Consider the following 19,494-nt stretch of genomic DNA (forward strand, 5'->3'; position numbering starts at 1 on the left):
TTAATTGCTTTGCAAATATTGGACCAACTTTGCATGAATCCTACTTGGTCATGATATATGATTTTTAAATGTATTGTTGAATCCAATTTATTAATATTTTGTTGAGGATTTTAGCAGCTATGTTCATCAGGGATATTGGCCTATAATTTTCTTTCTTTGTAGTGTCCTCATCTGGTTTTGAAATTAGGATAATGCTGGCATCATAAAATGAGCTTGGAAGTCTTCCCTTCTCTGGAACTTTTTGGAATAATTTGAGGACAGGTGTTAGTTTAGACTTTTGTTTTTTGGGGAAGTTTATTGATTACTGCTTCAATTTCACTAATTGTAATCAGTCTTTTCAGACTTTGTATTTCTTCTTATTTTTTGTTTGTTTATTTGCTTCAAGTGTCAGTATTTTTTTAAATCTTTATTGTTGAAAGTATTACAGATGTCCCCTTTGGGTTTTTTGGTTGTTTTTTCCTCCCATTGACCCTCTCTTCCCTTCACCAGCCCCTCCCAAGCCTTCCGCACACTATTGTCAGTATCCATGGGCTATGCGTATATGCATATAAATTCTCCGGTTAATCTCTCCCTCCTAAACCGCCCTCCCCACACCCAACCCCCTCCCCCCCCCCACCGCCCCCCACCTTCCCTCTGAAATTCATCAGTCTGTTCATGGTTCTAGTCTCTGAATCGATTTTGTTCATCAGTTCATTTTGTTCATTAGATTCTACATATGAGTGAGATCATGTGATACTTATCTTTCTCTGACTGGCTTATTTATGTTTCATCTTGATTTAGTTTTAGGAGATTATATGTTTCTTGGAATTTGTCCATTTTATCCAGATTGTCCTTTTTGTTGGTATTTAGTTGTTCATAATATTTTCATACGATCTTTTGTATTTCTTTAGTGTTAGTTGTTACTTTTGTTGTTTTAGTCCTGACTTTATTTATTTGGATCCTTTCTCTCTCTCTCTCCCTCTCTCTTTTTTTATGAGTCTGGTTAAAGGTTTGCCAATCTTGTTTATCTTTTCACGGAGTTAGATCTTGGTCTCATTGATCCTTTGTATTGTTTTTAGACACTATTTGGTTTATTTCTTCTCTGATCTTCATATTTCCTTTTATCTACTCAATTTGGATTTTATTTCTTGTTCTTTTTCAAGTTAGTTTAGGTGTAAAGTTAGATTGTTTATTTGAGATTTTTCTTGTTTCTTGAGATAGGTCTATAATGCTGTGAATTTCCCTCTTAGGATTGTTTTTACTATGTCCCATAGTTTTCAGGATTCTGTGTTCTCGTTTTCAACTGTTTCAAGGTATCTTTGGATTTCGTCCTTGACCTCATCATTAAGCCATTTATTGTTTAGTATCATGTTATTTAGCTTCCCTCTCTTTATGTATTTTTCAGTTTTTTTTCTTTGTGATTGATTTCTAGTTTCATACTATTATGGTTGATGCTTTATATGATTTTAATCTTCTTAAATTTATTGAGACTTCTTTTGTGTCCTAACATGTGGTCTACCCTAGAAAATGTTGCATATGCATTTGAAAAGCATGTATATTCCGCTGCTTTGGAGTGCAGTGCTCTGAAGATATCAATTAAATCTATTTGATCTAGTGTGTCATTTAAGTCCACTGTTTCCTTGTTGATTTTCTGTCTTAAAGATCTATCCATTGATGTTAATGGGGTATTAAAATCCTCTACTATTACTCTCTTACTGTTGAACTCTCCCTTTGTGTCCATCAAGATTTGCTTCATGTATTTAGGTGCTCCTATGTTGAGCACAGAAATGTTTACAAGTGTTATATCCTTATGTTGAATTGCTCCCTTTCTCATTATGTAGTGTCCTTCTTTTTCTGTTATTATAGACTTTGTTTTAAAGTCCATTTTATTTTATATAAGCACTGCTACTCCAGCTTTTTATTTTCATTTCTATTTGCATTTGCATGAAATATCCTTTTTCATTTCTTTATTCTTTGCTTGTATGTGTCTTTCTTTCTTAGGTGGATCTCTTGTAGAAAGCATATATATTGTTCTTGGTTTCTTATCCATTCAGCTACCCTGTCTTTTAATTGGAATATTTAAGTCATTTACAATTAAAGTGGTTATTGATAAGTACGTATTTATTACCATTTTGTTATTTATAAGTGTTTGTTTTTCTTTCTTTTTCTTAAACAAGACCCTTTAACTATTGTTTAATACTAGTTTGGTGGTAATAAATTTTTAGTTTTGTCTGGGAAGCTCTTTATATCTCCTTCAATTTTATATGATAGCCTTTCTGGGTAAAAAGTTGCAGGTCCTTGCTTTTCATCACTTTGAATATCTCATGTCAATCCCTTCTGTCCTGAAATGTTTCTGTTGAGAAATCAGCTGACAGTATGATAAGAGTAACTATCTCTTGCTACAGTTAAGATTCTCTTTGTCCTTAACCTTTGCCCTCTTAATTATGATGTGTCTTGGTGTGAGCCTATTTGGGTTCATCTTGTTTGGCGCTCTCTGTGCTTCCTGGATTTGTGTGTCTTTTTCTTCACCAGGTTAGGGAAGCTTCTAGCCATTATTTCTTCAAATAGGTTCTAAATCCTTTTCTCTCTTTCTTCTCCTTCTGGTACCCCTATGATGCCAATGTTGTTATACTTCATGTTATTCCATAGGTCCCTAGACTATACTGCTCTAATTGGGTGTTTTCTGATATCTTATCTTTCAAATCACTGATTCAGTCCTCTGCTTCATCTAAACTAATCTTTATTCCTTTTTGTGTATTCTTCATTTCAGGTATTGCATTCTTCATTTTGTCAGCTTCTTTTTTATGGTTTCTATGCTCTATTTTATGCTGGCTATCTCTTTTTTTAAAGTTCTCACTAAGTTCCTTGAGCATGTTTATAACCATTTTTTTGAGCTCTATATCTAGTAGATTGTTTGCCTCTATTTCATTTACTCCTTATTTTCTGGAGATTTCTCCTGCTCTTTCATATGGGGCATATTTTTTTTGTCTCCCCATTTTTGGTGCCTCTGTATTTTTGTTTCTGTGTATTAGGTAGATATATGTCTCCCAGTCTTGGTAAAGTGGCCTTTTATAGTAGGTGTCCTGTGGAACCCAGTGGTGCAGTCTACTTGATCACCTGAACTGGGTGCTCCAAGAATGTCCCCTGTGTTGGTTGTGTGAGACCTCCTCTTGTAATTTTGTTGTTGTTGTTGTTGTTGTTAATCCTCCCCCAAGGATATTTTTCTATTTTTTTTTTAGAGAGAGTGGAAAGGGGTGTGGGAGAGAGAGAAAGAGAGACATTGATGTGAGAGAGACACATCAATTGGTTGCCTCCTGCACATCAATTTGATGCCTGGGCCAGGCATCAAACCTACAACCAAGGTACATGCCCTTGGCTGTGAATTGAACCTGCAACCATTTGGTGCACTGGCCGATGCTCTAACCACCTAGTCATGACAAGTCAGGGCTGTAATTGAGTCTTGATTGCTGTTGGCCCATTTGTTTATGGAGTCGACCCTCAGGTTGGTTGACTTTGAAGATCAACCCAAACCACAGTGTATGTGCTGCTGTGCAGGTGCTGACCACACAAAATGGGATTTGCCTCAGGTTCTGGCCTGCCGAGATCACCCTTTGTATATGCCACTTGTGAAGCTAATTGGAGCTTGCTCTGACGTTGTCTAAAGCTTGCCACTGGATGGGTTTGTTCTGGGACATTACTAGGAACTTTAGTGCAGGTAAATGTCAGACACTGTCGGTGACTGGCCCTGTGCAACCTGTTTGGAGCGCCCAAGCCATCCACAATTTGTGGCTGCTTCCACTGAGCCTGGGCACGTGTGGGAAGGACCTAGCTGCTCACCAAGGCCAGCTTCCACCAGCACCAAGCCTGGAGGATGGTCAGCAAAAGGCCCAAGGCACCATGAGATCTGCCTCTACCTGCTGACTGCCTGTTAGGCTCAGTCACTGAAGGAGCCACTGGTGGTACTCAAGTTGCATGAGAGATTCCAAGGTGTTTCTTATGTGCTTTGATGTTTAACCAACACTGCTGTATGTACCATTCAGTTCTTTCCCATGCACTGTCCATTGTAGTATAATGGTACCAATTATTGTAAAAATAAAATTGGTTCTTGGATCATGGGCTAGTAGCACTCAGTCCTTCTCCCTGAGGAAGTGTCATTAAGAATGACAGGTTTTCCCTAGGTACTAATTCAAACCTTCCATAAATTTTATTAGTGTCTTGTGGTCTTGCAAAAGAAACTTCTGATGGTATTCCTTCTCTTAGTTTGATTGATTTGATTAAATTTTGATTCATTTAGTCTAGGGAGAAGCTTAGTGGTAGGGCAATCAAAGAATTTGGGATTACCAGCCTTATAAGAACCAATTTTATTCTAATCATTCATTTTGACTACGAATTTCTCATTCATTTAGAAGAGCTTGGTTTAATTAAAAGCAGAACCAAATACTGAAAATTTGATCTTGGAATATGGGCTTATTTTAAGGCATATTGTTAGTGGTAAATATTGAGAATCCACCCATGGAAGAGGTTTGAGAGTCTATAATTTATTTTTTTAAATAATGGAATAAAATGCTAGTTTCTTTGTTCAGTAGAGAAGTCTAACTTACAGTAAACACTCTGATGGAAATATTTTGGTGAAAGGGCGGGGAACTGACACTGCGTCACTAGGACTTCTGCCAGCACTTTTCCCATTAGAGCACAATGGCTCCAAACAAAGAGGAAATGATATGGGTAAACCACAGCACCCTCCATACAACATTTACACTAAGAGGAAACACAATGAGCTCTTACTAGTTTTCTTCCACCACATTTGACCCCTCCACCCACATTTTGAAAGAAACATGCGTATTTAATATAAATCACACATAGAACTGACCTCACAAAATGTGAACTCTTTACCACTTTGATTTCATTATTTAAGGTTTTGAATTTCTTAATTAACAATACTTCACTTTAGTCCTCTATGGTAACAGGTAACTAACTATGCATTCCTTGGCTTCTCTTTTCTCCATCATTTTCAGTGGTAGGGATGGTCCATTCCTGTTTCATTTACAAAATTTATGATAATTTGAAATAATTAAGCTCATTATCAACTTTATGACTTAAAGGGGAAAACCACATCACTCACATCATTTGTTAAGCAACTGTAGTACTTAAATGAACTCATAATTAGCCACTAATTATTTCAATCATCCTCAAAGATTTGAGTTCAGTCCATTATTTCTGGACAAACACATAGTAACAATCAGCTTACACTAGGATAACCACTCCATCATAAACTCCTTTGCTCTTTTCCTTCTTCATATTCTTAGGACATTTCCTAAGGTAACCTTTTGCTGCAACCAGGGTGGTCTTTTCAAGATCCTGCCCAAATGCCTGTTACCCAATCTCACCCTATGTACACGCCATTGGCCTAATTCTTTTTCCATGTCTGAACTCCCACAAATCTGATCAGTTGTTTTTGTTTTTTTAAAATATGTTTCTATTGGCTACCTCCTACCCACCCCCTACTAGGGATCAAGCCTGCAACATGGGCATGTGCACTGACTGGGAATTGAATGGGCAACCTCTCAGTACATGGGACATGCTCAACAAACAGCCACATCGGCCAGGGCAAATCTGATCCATTTTTAAATGAGCCTCCTTTGACAACCTCATCCCACAAACAGTCTCTGTCCCATCCTAAAAGTTCTATTTCCAATACAAGCTCTTTCCCTCTTTCTATTAACTTTGTAAAAGACATGGAATTAATTATTCACAAGTATTTTCTGTAGATAGTTTACCAACCTGTTTGATTATAATTGGCTGTTGAATCTATGGACTGTATCTTTTACTTCTTTTTAACCTTGTAGTGTTTTTCACATAGTCCATAAGAAATGTTTCTTGAAGGAATGCGTGAATAAATCAATAAGTGGAAAACAGCAGATTTAGGCTGAAAAAGTCATATTTGTGGGTTTTTCCCACTTATCAGAGGATTAATTTAATCTATTCCCTCATGCCTTAATTCATATAATTTAAAATAAGGCATGCAATTTGAACATAAATTTTAACTTTTTTTTAAGACCTCACTTTTTCAAATGAGGAACTTGAGACTCAAGTGAAAAGTGGATTGCTAGAGATTGCATATATAGCCATGGCAAAATTAAACCAGAATTTAGATTCCCGAATCCTAATACTGTGCTCTTCCAAAGGGCAGTGCTTTGCGGTGAACACACCAGGTTAGCATTAGCCATTAGGCCATTTCAAGAAAGGGTTAAATAAAAAATGAGGTAAAGCACACAATTCAGTTCATATTGCATATCACATGTTTAAACCCTTTCTTTAAAATAATAGGCAATATATTTATGTATATACTTAGTTATTATATGCCCATCTTTTTCCCGTAAGAGTTTTGGTAGCTTTACATAAATGTTTCAGAACAAGAGCATAAAATAGCATGTTAAATAAGCAGATAAGGAAAAGAGGGCTAGGCAAAAATGAGATAGAAAAAGAAAAGTCCGAAATGATTTTACAACATAAAATCTTACTGAAAACTCTTTTACTTTTTCTAGATTTGGCTCACAAATATGATTGGTTCTAAGCTTTCTATCTGCCAAGGAAAGGAAGTGACAATGTCATGTACATAATTTAGCAGTTGCCATAAAATAAAAACAAACCATTTGTGCGTATGAAGCACTCTATTTCATACTAGAGGCCCAGTGCACGAATTTGTGCTTAGATGGGGTCTGGCCGGCCCACCTGATCAGGGCCGATCAGGCTGGGCTGGCTGGGGGGAGGAGCCACGGACAGTTGGCTGCCCAGCCCCACCCCCAATTGGGGTAGGAGGTCCAATTGAGGGCGGGGTCAGCTGAGGGGAGGGGCTGCGGGCAGTTGACCAGCCGGCCCTACCCCCTGGTCTAACTCCCAGTCGAACTCTTGGTCAAGGGGGCAATTTGCATATTAGCCTTTTATTATTTTCACTAGAGGCCCGGTGCACAACATTCATGCACTGGGGGGTGTGGGGGTCCCTCAGCCTGACCTGCACCCTCTCCAATCTGGGAGCCCTCAGGGGAGCCCTCTCCAACCCAGGAGTTTCTGTGTGTTTTTGCAATCATATGAGCGAATTGTCTGAGACCCCAACTCAGTTTGGTTTGTTGCTCACAGAATAATAAAGGTATTTTTTTTTTCTTTGCTTCATTGGTGGAGATTTCCTGGAAGTTTTAGGATATCTTCCCTTTAATTTTTCCTAGACACTCTGATTTTACTTATGTCTCTCACCTTTGCTTTCCCTCCATCCCCCACCGCAACAGTAACTTGCTCCAGGCTCACTTTGCTCTAGTGTCTAGGACAGTGGTCAGCAAACTGTGGCTCACGAGCCACATTTGGCTCTTTGGCCCCTTGAGTGTGGGTCTTCCACAAAATACCAACTTCTGCACATGGGCCATAAAGTTTCAGTCGCACTGTACAAGCGCGCCTGTATGTGGTATTTTGTGGAAGAGCCACACTCAAGGGGCCAAAGAGCCGCATGTGTCTTGCGAGCTGCAGTTTGCCAACCACTGGTCTAGGAGATCTGTCTGCCATCAGAACTATGATTCCCAGCATTCCTGGTGCTCCCCGCGCTCTGGGCTTCTGCTTTGAGTCCTGGGGCTGGCACCAGAACTACTATTCCCAGAATTCCTGGTGCTCCCCATGCTCTGTCTCCATCCCACAGCCTCCCACTCTGCCAAGTCCTCCAACCCGCCAGCTCTCCCTCTCTGCTCTCCATCTGGCAGCTTGGGGAGCCAAGTTCCCCAAGTTGCTCCACTCTCTGCTGGCTCTTCCACTCTGCTCTCCGCCTGGAGGCTTGCGGGGAGCGACTGAGGGGGCCACGTCCCCCCAAGCCACTGGCTCCCCCGCTCTGCTCTCCGCACAGTGCCTGTGTATGCAAATTAACCCACTATCTTTGTTGGGTTAATTTGCATACTCAGTCCTGATTGGCTGGTGAGTGTAGCGGAGGGATGGGCAATTTACATGTTTCTTTTTTATTATATAGGATACTAGTGTCCCAGTGCACAGATTCATGCACATTAAAAGGAAATTAATTAGAAGATATATTTTAATATCGCTATTCACCCTTTCTCTATAATAAAAGTGTCAACCAAATTCATGATCAACAATGACAGATCAAAACACATGTGTGCAATTGATGCCAGTGAGAGCTTTATATATGAAAATAAACTTGCTTAATTAGACCTGCTTTCTGATTTAGCTAAACTTTTTCCAGCCCAGTGAAGCACCCCAACTTCAGGTAATGGTCAGTAACACAGCAGTAAATATCAACACAAAGCACAATATTATTGTAGATTACACAGTGAGAACAAAGGGTGAAATATTTAACTGCAGCAGTGTTTGACTATATTTTGTGCAGTGAGAAAACCTGAAGTCATTTTCAAGATCCACCATTTCTTACTTCTTATAAGTTGGGTCAAGTTTCTAAACTTTCTAAATCTCTGTTTTCTGGCTAATGAAAATAGGTTTCCACCAAGTCTCCTATCTCCCTACTCCAGGACTTCTGTGAGGATCAAATGAGATGAGGCACATGAAAACACTTCACAAACACTTGGTTAAATTGTAAAATGTTTGCACCTGACTATAAAGCAAGTTGGGTTCTTGGGCTGAAGAAACTCCAAGGAGGCTAGTTGCTAGGGAGAGGAAGCTGGGCATTGCTACATGATGTCATTACCCAGCACCCAAAGCAACCGTTTCTGGGCAAGGCTGGGCTGTGGACCACATTTTGTACCATAGGGTCTCAGCAGCATCAGCTGCAATTTGGTGGGGTGTCGCTCCAGGGTGGTGGTGGTGGGGCCTGTGTCCCACTTGGGGGAAGCCGAGTGTTGGTTTGTTGGTGCCAGGTCTGTGGTGCCATTTATTCTTAAATGGCCAGTGCACATCATGGCAGCTCCTGCACTGAACATCTTCCCCCTGGTGGCTAGTGCTCATCATAGCTACCAGTCGGACGGACGGACATTTAGCCTTTTATATACCTACTAGAGTCCGAGTGCATGAATTCGTGCACAGGTGGAGTCCCTCCTGGCCAATCAGGGCCGTCTTGCCCAGTCCTGATCGGAACTGGCTGGGGGAAGGGACTGTGGGAGGTTAGCTGGCAGCAGGAGGTTGGCTGTGGGAGCGCACTGACCACCAGGGGGCAGCTCCTGCGTTGAGCATCTGCCCCCTGGTGGTCAGTGTGCGCCATAACTACCAGCCAGTTGTCCAATGGTCCGGTAGTCTGGTCATAATGGTCACTTAGTATATATATATACTAAGACTAGATAGTATTTTTCCTGTGAATTCTTATATTAATCAGGATATGCTGTATTATGCTGTAGTAAGAACTTCCGCAAAATCTTAGTGGCTTATGCTGATAAAGATTTATTTTTCACTCACACTGTATACATTGCATACAGACTGGAGTCTCTATTAGTGTAGAAACTCAGACACCCATGCCAAAGAATATTTCATCTCATTCACAATAATCACTGCCTCAGGCAAAGAGAATTCAATGAATTGAGTATTGGCTTTTAAATCTTCATCTCAAAAAAACAAAATATTATTTCAATTCAAATTTTATTATTTTATTGCACAGTGCAAACCACATGGCCATACTTATCTCAAAGACATTAGTGGTTTTCAGTCCTATCATGTACCTTGGAAGGATAAATAGGTGAATATTTCTGAACAGCCTAATTGATTACCACACTCTCCCTAGGAAAGCCCTGTATAATGTAATGACTATGTTGACATAGTAAATGCAGATAGGGTTGAGCAAGGGCATAAAGATAAAGCACAATATGGTAAAAAAAAAAAAGGTGCTAAAGGTGACCAGGAAAATTTAGTGCTAATACATAGCTCTTTGCTGGTCTACCTTAACTAAAGAATATGTCTCAGATTTCTCTAAAGCAACGGTTCTCAACCTGTGGGTCGCGACCCCTTTGGGAGTCGAACGACCCTTTCACAGGGGTTGCCTAAGACCATCGGAAAACACATATATAATTACGTATTGTTTTTGTGATTAATCACTATGCTTTAATTATGTTCAATTTGTAACAATGAAAATACATCCTGCATATCAGATATTTACATTACGATTCATAACAGTAGCAAAATTACAGTTATGAAGTAGCAACGAAAATAATTTTATGGTTGGGGGTCACCACAACATGAGGAACTGTATAAAAAATTCATAACAGTAGTAGCAAAATTGTTATGAAGTAGCAACAAAAATAACTTTATGGTTGGGTGTCACCACAACATGAGGAACTGTATTCAAGGGTCACGGCATTAGGAAGGTTGAGAACCACTGCCCTAAAGGAATAGATAAAACTTAATCAGTTCTCAATATTTTCAATATTTTTTCTCAACAAAGCTTTTATACGTATGAAGTAATAGTGAGTTTGAATTTATACTCCTTAAAAAATAATATTAATAACAATATTGATTAACATGTAACCTTTACAATGTGCCAGGCACTATGATTTGCATATATGCTCTTATTTTTATGCAGTTAACAAGTATATAAGGTAACTATTATCATCTTCCAATTTTATTTGAAGAAACTGAAGCTTAAAGAAATTCATTTGCCCAAGGTCATGTCATCTACAAATGGCAGAGCTGGCGTTTAAATCTGTTTCCATCTGACTCCAAGCCTTACGTGCTTAACTCATACACGACTCTGCATCAGGGTGTAGATTACATTCACATGTGTGTGCTTTAAACTGTTATCTTTCCAGTATTTCTTTATAAAAATGAGAGCAAATATAAAATATGCTTATTTCCTCTCTTTTACTGTATACTAAAGGTGGCATACTGTATAAGTGAATTAAATAATACACTCTATACCAGTGATGGCGAACCTTTTGAGCTCGGCGTGTCAGCATTTTGAAAAACCCTAACTTAACTCTGGTGCCGTGTCACATATAGAAATTTTTTGATATTTGCAACCATAGTAAAACAAAGACTTATATTTTTGATATTTATTTTATATATTTAAATGCCATTTAACAAAGAAAATCAACCAAAAAAATGAGTTCTTGTGTCACCTCTGACACGCGTGTCATAGGTTCGCCATCACTGCTCTATACAGTGTTCTGCACCTTGCTTCATTTAATGCTATGACTTTCAGGTCTCTACATCAGTATGGGGATTTTCCTCATTGTTTTTTTACAACTGAATAGTATTCCTTCAAATGGAGGTGCCTTAGTTTATTCAACCACAACTTTATTGCTAAATACATGGGTTGTTTATCATCTCCAAATTTTCAAGTTATGCCACAAATCAATAAACTTATACCTATGATCTTTCCTACTTATGTAACAGGTTGTGTAGTAAATAGTCTTAGGAGAGAAATCACCGGATCAAAGCGAAAATATGTAATTTTGGTAGATATTGTCGGATTCCTCTTCATACGTTCTATGCTTTTAAGCAGGTTTTAAAGAAAAGAAATTATGTGGTTTACTACTTTTCTTGCCAATTTTAACTCCAACTCAATCTAATGTTGGTTCCACTCAAAATTTTAAAATGCAGATTCCTTGCTAACCAATCATTTAACCTCTGCCAGAGATAAATCCCCACTTGCCTCTAGTATTTCAGGCTAATATTTAAAATATTCTCATGTATAATGTTAAAAATCAATTCCAGTGACTTTCCTCAACACCTCAAAGGTGTCTCATCAACATCACAGCCTCTAGATCTAACTGGTCTACCCGGTAACTGATAATAATGAGTGTCAGAATGTAGCATAAGCCTCTTAGAGCACCTGTTTGCTCTGCTCTGTGTTAAGATATCTGAATAACCAGCTTTTAGGCTGACTGACATAGCTGATTAAATCGTACAGTTCTGTTTTTTAAGACATGGCAAGATTCCCTAGATATCCTCATGTGCACTCATGCTGGTTGCAAGGAGAAATTGCCAGATAAGGGTATGTAGTCAGTATGTGGAAAAGGTGGACTCTAGGACCAAGCCTCCTATTACATTTAACGAGAGGGTCATGAAAAGAGCTCTGGACTCAGAAGCAAAAGACCTAGACCTGTATCTTCTCCATGTATTCTTAATAAATGGTAGCTTAGAGCAAGTCATGAGAAAATAAAATGCAATGTTCATTTTCTCTGATGAGGGCAAGCTATAACAATATCCTAAACTTCTCCCATCCTTCTTTGCCTCTGTCCACGTTTAGAGTGAATCGCTAAGAGAAAGAAGGGGCATCATGTCTTTTTGTCAAGAAAAAAAACCCAGAATTTTAAAAAATATTTTATTTTCTATTTTAGCTATAGACTTCAATATGACGAAAATTTTTAAGATCCCATCAGGATATACATTATCTACATCCAAGGAAGAAATATCAAAACCATCAGCAAAGGTTTGGAATAGAGTGATTATTTTTTTTAAGTTCTTACTTCTACAATTAGCAATATAATTAGTTGAACAGCTTCACATAGACATGTTGAATATTTCATTCTTGGTATATATCTTAGGAAAAAATAATGATCAAAGTGATTTATTGGAAAGTTAATCTAATAAAAAAACTCTTGTTTTGTTTTTCCTTTAAAAATCCTCCTGTGTAATAAGAAAAGACATGGTATTTACTTTTTCTCTCATTTCTGGCACTACTTCTCTCTGGATTAACATATAAACGTGACTGTGATCTCAATAAGCATCAGTCAAAGTTGCAGGGAAAATGTCAAAGGAGTTTTTAGTAATGGTTGGCCTGTCCCCACCTCTTAAGCCAGGGTCTTGGAATAACTGAGTACATACATGTAGACACTGTTATGTTAAGTCTAAAATGCTATGTTTCTCCACTTTCCTGAAGGTGCCTCCAAAATAAAGATCCTATGGACTTGCTACCTTGTGATGCTTTAGCAAGATTTGATGAGGTTATTGGCTTAAAATTCTGAATTTGATCTCTTGTTAGATTTTAAATTTGTTGAAGTCTCTATTGCTAAAATTTCTCTGAATTATCTAGTCAAGTCTGGCCATTATTTTAAATTTTAAACTATGCCTGTATAAAAGCCACTTTCTGAAAGTCAGTATACATATTTCCTGGTCTCTAATAATCCAGGTGTATAGAATCTCTTCCAACCTTCACAGTGCTACAAAGTGTGGTTTGTAAGTACTTAGCATAGAAAGTGGTGATCTCTAGGAGTCAATTTGGGATCCATGACAATATCACACCTTTTTTGGTGGCAGGAGGAGATCACTAGATTTAGAAATCAAGGAAATATAACAGAAATTGTGTATCTGATCTTCAGCAAACACTAAAAATGGTCTTGCTTACAAGTTGAAGAAATCTGGACAGATGGATGTGTGACTGTACAACCTTTTCAAGATAACACTATTAAAAGCTAGAAAGCAAATATTGTAGGTACATCTTATTGCATTATTGGTCCTGTCCCATGCAGACTACTTTATCAACAACTTGGATAAAAATATGGTTGCCATTTTATGAGATATGTAGAAGTCATACATGTAGAAGAATTATTAATACATTGGATGACAGGCTAGAGTAAAAGGCCTGATCTTAGAAAATAAACTTTTAATGTGGAAAAATAGGGATCCAAAATTACAACTGCTGAGGTACAGTATAATAAGGCCTTGGCTTAGGGGCATCTGAAAAGGCTTGGGAATTATTTTTAACAGTAAGATCTGTATGTGTCAATAGGAGGATGTTGTTGACTCCCAAATCTACTCTATTCTTGGCTATTGAAATAGATACATGGGTTTTACTCTATGCTGATTTGACAATAATTGTGTATTATACTCATTTTGGAGAGCTTCATTATAAAAGAATCTAGACCAAGCATGTCAAACTCAAAGGCTAACACGGGCCAAACAAACAAGGTTTAAGTTTATGTGGCCGCAAAAAAAAAAAAAAGCTTCAATTTTCATAGAAATGTAGGTTTATTTTGATGGAGATATGCTGAATACAAAGGGCTGAAATAAATGAGTAATCATCAACATAAAATAATAGAACATTTTAATAAAAATTAATATTTTTCTTGAACATTAACTTACCAGACACTGAATAGCTGCACAAATTAATAAGTATAACACAAATAAACCTATTTTTCTTGTTCTCCGAAAGTGAAATATTTCCTATTGAATACACCAAACAAGTCAGTACAAGACTAATGACGTGGCAATCGGCTGCTAAAATATTCAATGCTAGTATTAGTGGAGAGAAATGGTGCGCCTGTGTGTAAGGCATGTAAGGGAAATGAATGCAACACGATTATAGTAATCAGTCATTAGTGAAAGTTGTAGTTCATTATTAATAATTATGTATAACAGGATATTGTAAAAATTAAGCTGTGAAATTTCTATTAAAATGTTTCCTACATACAGTTATATTGGCTGGGCCACAAAAATATTTGTTGTGGGCTGCATGCAGCCCACGGGCTGCGAGTTTGATATGCCAGGTGTAGACAATCTGAAGCATTCTGAACATAATATAACCAGAATGATGAAGGATTCCAAAACCATATTATTTGGGGAATGGTCAAAATATTTAAAGACATTTCTACTAGAAAAGAAAAACCCTGGCAACCTTATTAACTGTTTTCAAATAGAGAGCTACTGTAGGAAAGCAAGATTAGACTTTTTCTGTGTGGCTCAAAAAAAAATATTTTTACCAATACAAAGCAAAACATTTTTTACTTTTACCAATAAGTGAAAGCTATAGGAAGACAGTTTTCAACATAAAGAAGAGGCTGCTTTTTTTTTTTAAGCACCGGGGTTGTCCAAGTGATGAATGGGTCCCTGTTGGTTTCAAATTCTCACAAGAGCATTGGCAGGACACATATTAAAACACCAAAAATCAAAGTTTAGTTTTACAATCATTATCAGCAATTATCCTGTAATAAATTAACAGAAAACTTCAGCACCAAAACCATTTCTTAGACTTTCTGGTTCACCCCTGGTGATCCTTCCAAAGTTTATAGGATTGCTTGCTTCTTCAAAATTAGTACCAAGTTGTTCTTTGACGATGAAAGCCCTGTTTATGGAATCAAAGTTCTCTGACAATTTTCTGTTAGATCTTTTGTGGAGTGAATAAAAGCAGTGGGACTTCTGTTAGTTGTTTTGGCTATTTTGTATATGTCTAACAAGAGTTCTTTGGGCAACATGGGACCTTCTGATATAAAGTATCTAAGAAAATGGCTAAGGCTCAACAAAACACTGATTTTGCATTTAATACCTAGTTCGGCTCTTGCCTGGTTCAACTATCCTTAAAAAATCAGGGATCCTCACAGCAGAAGAAGGAGCTATAAAGTGTAGTTTTTGTAAGTTGAAAACTGGTAACTGAAGGAAAAAATAACAGAAATGTCTATTTGTAGTATTTCAGTAAGATAGAGTTTTTATCTTACAATACACAAGATAGAAGCCTGGAAAGGGGTCATAAAATGATCTTTTGATACAGGCAATTTTTCTTTTTAATCTAAATAAAGGTTGGCTTGGTTTTGCATGTAATTTAAAAATCAGACTAGATATAACCTGATGTAAATTGTCATGGATTAAGGTGAAGGAAATGATTTACATCATAGGAAATATATCTGATATTGATATTTAATTTTCACCATCAAAGAATTGCTTTTGATTCTCATAGTTCCACTTTTAAAAATAATTCTGGAGCAACTAGGAATAAATACAATTAAAAATAACCATAAGCAAAAGAAATACAAGAGAATTTTATGTATCAGTAAAAGCACATAAGAATAAAATCTTATTTCCCCACAGGAAATGAAATCAATAATAAATCTCTCTTCTAGGCCTTATAAATATTGAGAAAAGACAACATATGAATAGTTGCTATACTGACCTTGTTTCCCACAAGGAGTCAATCTTGAAGCAATTATATTTATGATTGTTGTTTCATTGACATAGAATTCGTGGTCAACATTTTTTTCCACCAACACTTTGATTGTTATCCAACTGCCTCTGATGTCCTTTGTTCTAATGAGAAGTCAGCTGTTAATCTTATTAAGAATCCCATATATACTGTTTTTCTCTTGATGTTTTTTGAGATTTTTCTTTTTTGTCTTTGTCTTTCAACACTTTGACTATGATACGTCTAGGTGTGAATTTATCCTACTTGAAGTTAAGCTCCTTGGGAAGTTTCATTCATTATTTCTTTATCTATTTTCCCCCTTTTCTAGGCCTCTGTTCCTTTTCTTCATTCTTTTTATTTCTATTCTTCAGAAAAAATAATCTCTATTGACCTATTTCAAGCTTGCAAAAGGCTAGGTGGGCTTTACTGCATATACTCATAGATTCATACATTAGTAAATTTCTTTAATTAAGAAGATGCTTTGAAGTATTTACTTTTATTTATTCTAATATACTAGATGGTAGTTTTATTCAAGTTATAATGCAGTTATAATTTATTTACAATTCTTTAAGAACACACCAAATTAATAACTGACTTTATTTTTTCTTCCCCTCACAGTCCCATTATAATAGTCCTGGTCCAGAGTTTAGCCGTGTGCTCTTCAATATTGGAGGTCACAGTCCACTGATTTTATATTATCTTAAGATGCATGAGCTAACAGGTATTTACAACACCCTTAGGCGACCCAAGATTAGGATCACTGAAATATCAAAAGAACCATATCCTTTTTTAAGCTTTTTAAAAATACTATCTATTTCTAAAATATTCAAAATGTTTTCCTAAATGTCTTAATTAAGAAAAAATAATGCATTTTTAACCAAAGCTTTTACTTAGCATTTAATTATGTTCAAAACTTTTGTAGCATGTTTGGTTAAAGTATTTTCTCTTTTAGATCTAAGGCTATGAGTTTTCATGCAACAAAAATAAGTCAAACACAAAACCTAGGAACTTTAGAAACTGATATAGTTAGCTCTTTAGTAACAGACTATCTTTGCAACTTACTGTTCAGTGTTCAGTTTCAAACATTTGTCAGAACCATGAGAAATGGGCTTCTAGGCATCTCCAGAAGAGAGTTTTAAACATGTTTTAGCTGTGGCATCCTTTGTTCCATAGAAAATGTATCAAAAAGCTTAATGTGTAAAATATAAAATAAGTGAAATTGGAACTCTTTGCTTACAGCAGGGGTGAGGGGCCAGAGTTCTATTTACACTCCTGTGTTCCCTCTATATAACCCATCCTGGCCCAGGCCTGTCTGGGGACACGCAGATGAAGCCCCAGGGGATCTAATAGTGTGCCCTCCAAACTGGAACATACACAGCTCTCACTGGAAAAAAAAAAAGATATCAAGAGTCTTGTTTACATGTATTTCTATCTTGAAAAACAAAAAAGAAGTTGCATTTCACTAGTATTTAGTAAACAGGTACCCTCACTCAGCTGATATTTCAGTCTGCACTTAACCATGCTGATGAATAATGATGGCATCTTTGCTCTTGTGTAATTTTCTGAGCATCACAACATAGTGCTGTTTCCTTTGGGGAGGTTAAGCAGATTTATAGATTATATCATCTAGCTTAACTAAATTAACAACTCACTAGTGAAACAATAGTTTTAAAAGATTTCTGGAAAGAACTGTAGATTGATGATAATATTTATGATGCAAGGATAAATTAGATTCCACATATAAACTAAGAAACAAAATAGAAAACAGACTCATAGCTGTCAGAGGAGAGGAGAGGTGGGGACTGGGTGAAAAGGTAAAAAGATTTAAGCAAAAAACAAAACAAAACAAAACAAAAACAACTCATAGACAGACAACAGTATGGTCACTACCAGAGAGAAATGGGGGTGGGGGAGGTGGAGAGGATAAAGGGGGGTAAATGGTGATGGAAAGTGACATGATTTTGGGAGGTAAACACACAATACAATATACAGATGATGTATGTAGAATTGTACACCTGAAACCAATATCATTTTATTAACCACTAGAACCCCAATAAATTCTATTTTAAATTTTATAAATTTTATAAAAAAGAAATGGCAGAACAATATTTCTCCTCCTCCTTGAAGGAGTGCATTTTCAGCCACATTAAGAGATGAAATTAATGGTGGCCCATTTAGTTCTACCCAGATGTCAACCAAAAATATAAAAATAAAAATCTTCAAAAACACTATTTGAAATATGGATATACATCTATATATCATTTTATAAACAATGAATCTAACCCTAAATGTATGTTAAATGATAGTATGCCAGTTTAATTTACAAGGCATTTGTAAACCAACTATCTAGATATCAACACAAATCTCTCTAATTTGAGGACTAAAGGTTTGGTGTACCATTAATAAACATTAAATTTTATTTTTTTAAAATTTCATCTCACTGTTTTCTATTTCTACACTGTATATTTTTATAATGAGCATAATATATTATTACAGATTGATGTGTATATAATTTATACATTTAAAATTATACCTATATGGGAGTGTGCTCATGTAGCTTTTACTCATGGGGTACATGATCAGAAAAATGTAGAGACCACTGCTCTAGCAGACCTCAAACCTCTTCCCAGGTCACTTCTTCTCCCACATTTCAATCAAGACAACCTCTAGCCTCACTGACCACAGGCACATGGAATTAACTTGGGTGGCTCTGGAACACAAAAAGAAAGGCAAACTATAATGCTAAATCAGTGTGTTTTAAACTTGTCAGTTAAATAATGGAACAAGGATTCTCATCAACCTTGAATTATGTCTAAAACAAAAGTTTTAAACCTCTAGAAGTGAAATTTTTAAGGTATCAAACAACTTTCATAGTGGATTAATTTTATTTTTAACTAATTTTTATTTTGCTTGTAAAAATGTTAATCTTTGTATTTATATTTCTGATGAGTATGAATTTATTCAATGGCCATGTAAGAATTCATATCACCAGTTTCCTGAGAATGTGGGAAAAATGTGAGTATGAGTGGGGGTGGGGAAAGGAGAAGGTGGAGATCTAAAGCATAAAACCTGTTAGGATTATGTCTCATTTAATAAAAAAATTGAAATAAGTCACCCATTGGAAAGTAATGGGTCTTTCCACGATGCTTATGGAGCTTGTAAAATATAATACCCAATGAGAAGAAAACATGTTCCTAGAGCTAATGATGAACAGAATTATAATGATGCCTCACATTCATCAACACTGGGCAATTTTTTCAAGCGTGTGTTGAATTCCCCTATGTATTATCACAGGAATGGCAAGCGTCCTGTGACAGTGGGCAGGCGCCCATCACAGCCACTTCACAGATGAGGAAACTAAAGCACAAGGAGAGTAAGTGGCTTACTGCACAAATTTGCCTCTATAGCCCTGACACTTGAAAACAAGTGTGTAGCATACAACAGTTGTCAAACAAATGCTAATGAGTGGGTATAGCATGGTTTTATATAAAGACTAGAGGCCTGATGCACATAAATTTGTGCACTCGGGAGGGTCCCTCAGCCTGGCCTGTGCCCTCTGGCAGTCTGGGACCCCTTGGGGAATGTCCACCTGCTGGCTTAGGCCCGCTCCCTGGGGGATCAGGCTTAAGCTGGCAGTCAGACACCCCTCTGGCAGCCCTGGAGCCCTCGGGGGATGTCCACTTGCCAGC

General features: G+C 37.0%; 1 protein-coding gene across 1 annotated transcript in view; it reads left to right on the forward strand.

Annotated features, from left to right (window-relative positions):
* Nucleotides 1–19,494, forward strand: part of FAM227B (family with sequence similarity 227, member B) — a 201,768-nt gene that overhangs the window by 157,174 nt on the left and 25,100 nt on the right. The window contains exons 11-12 of the mRNA XM_014537823.1: nt 12,252–12,343; nt 16,424–16,584. Of these exons, the coding sequence (XP_014393309.1) occupies nt 12,252–12,343; nt 16,424–16,584 (253 nt within the window). The remainder of the gene's footprint in view (nt 1–12,251; nt 12,344–16,423; nt 16,585–19,494) is intronic.

Source organism: Myotis brandtii, unplaced genomic scaffold, assembly GCF_000412655.1.
Source record: "Myotis brandtii unplaced genomic scaffold, ASM41265v1 scaffold182, whole genome shotgun sequence".
NCBI lineage: Eukaryota > Metazoa > Chordata > Mammalia > Chiroptera > Vespertilionidae > Myotis > Myotis brandtii.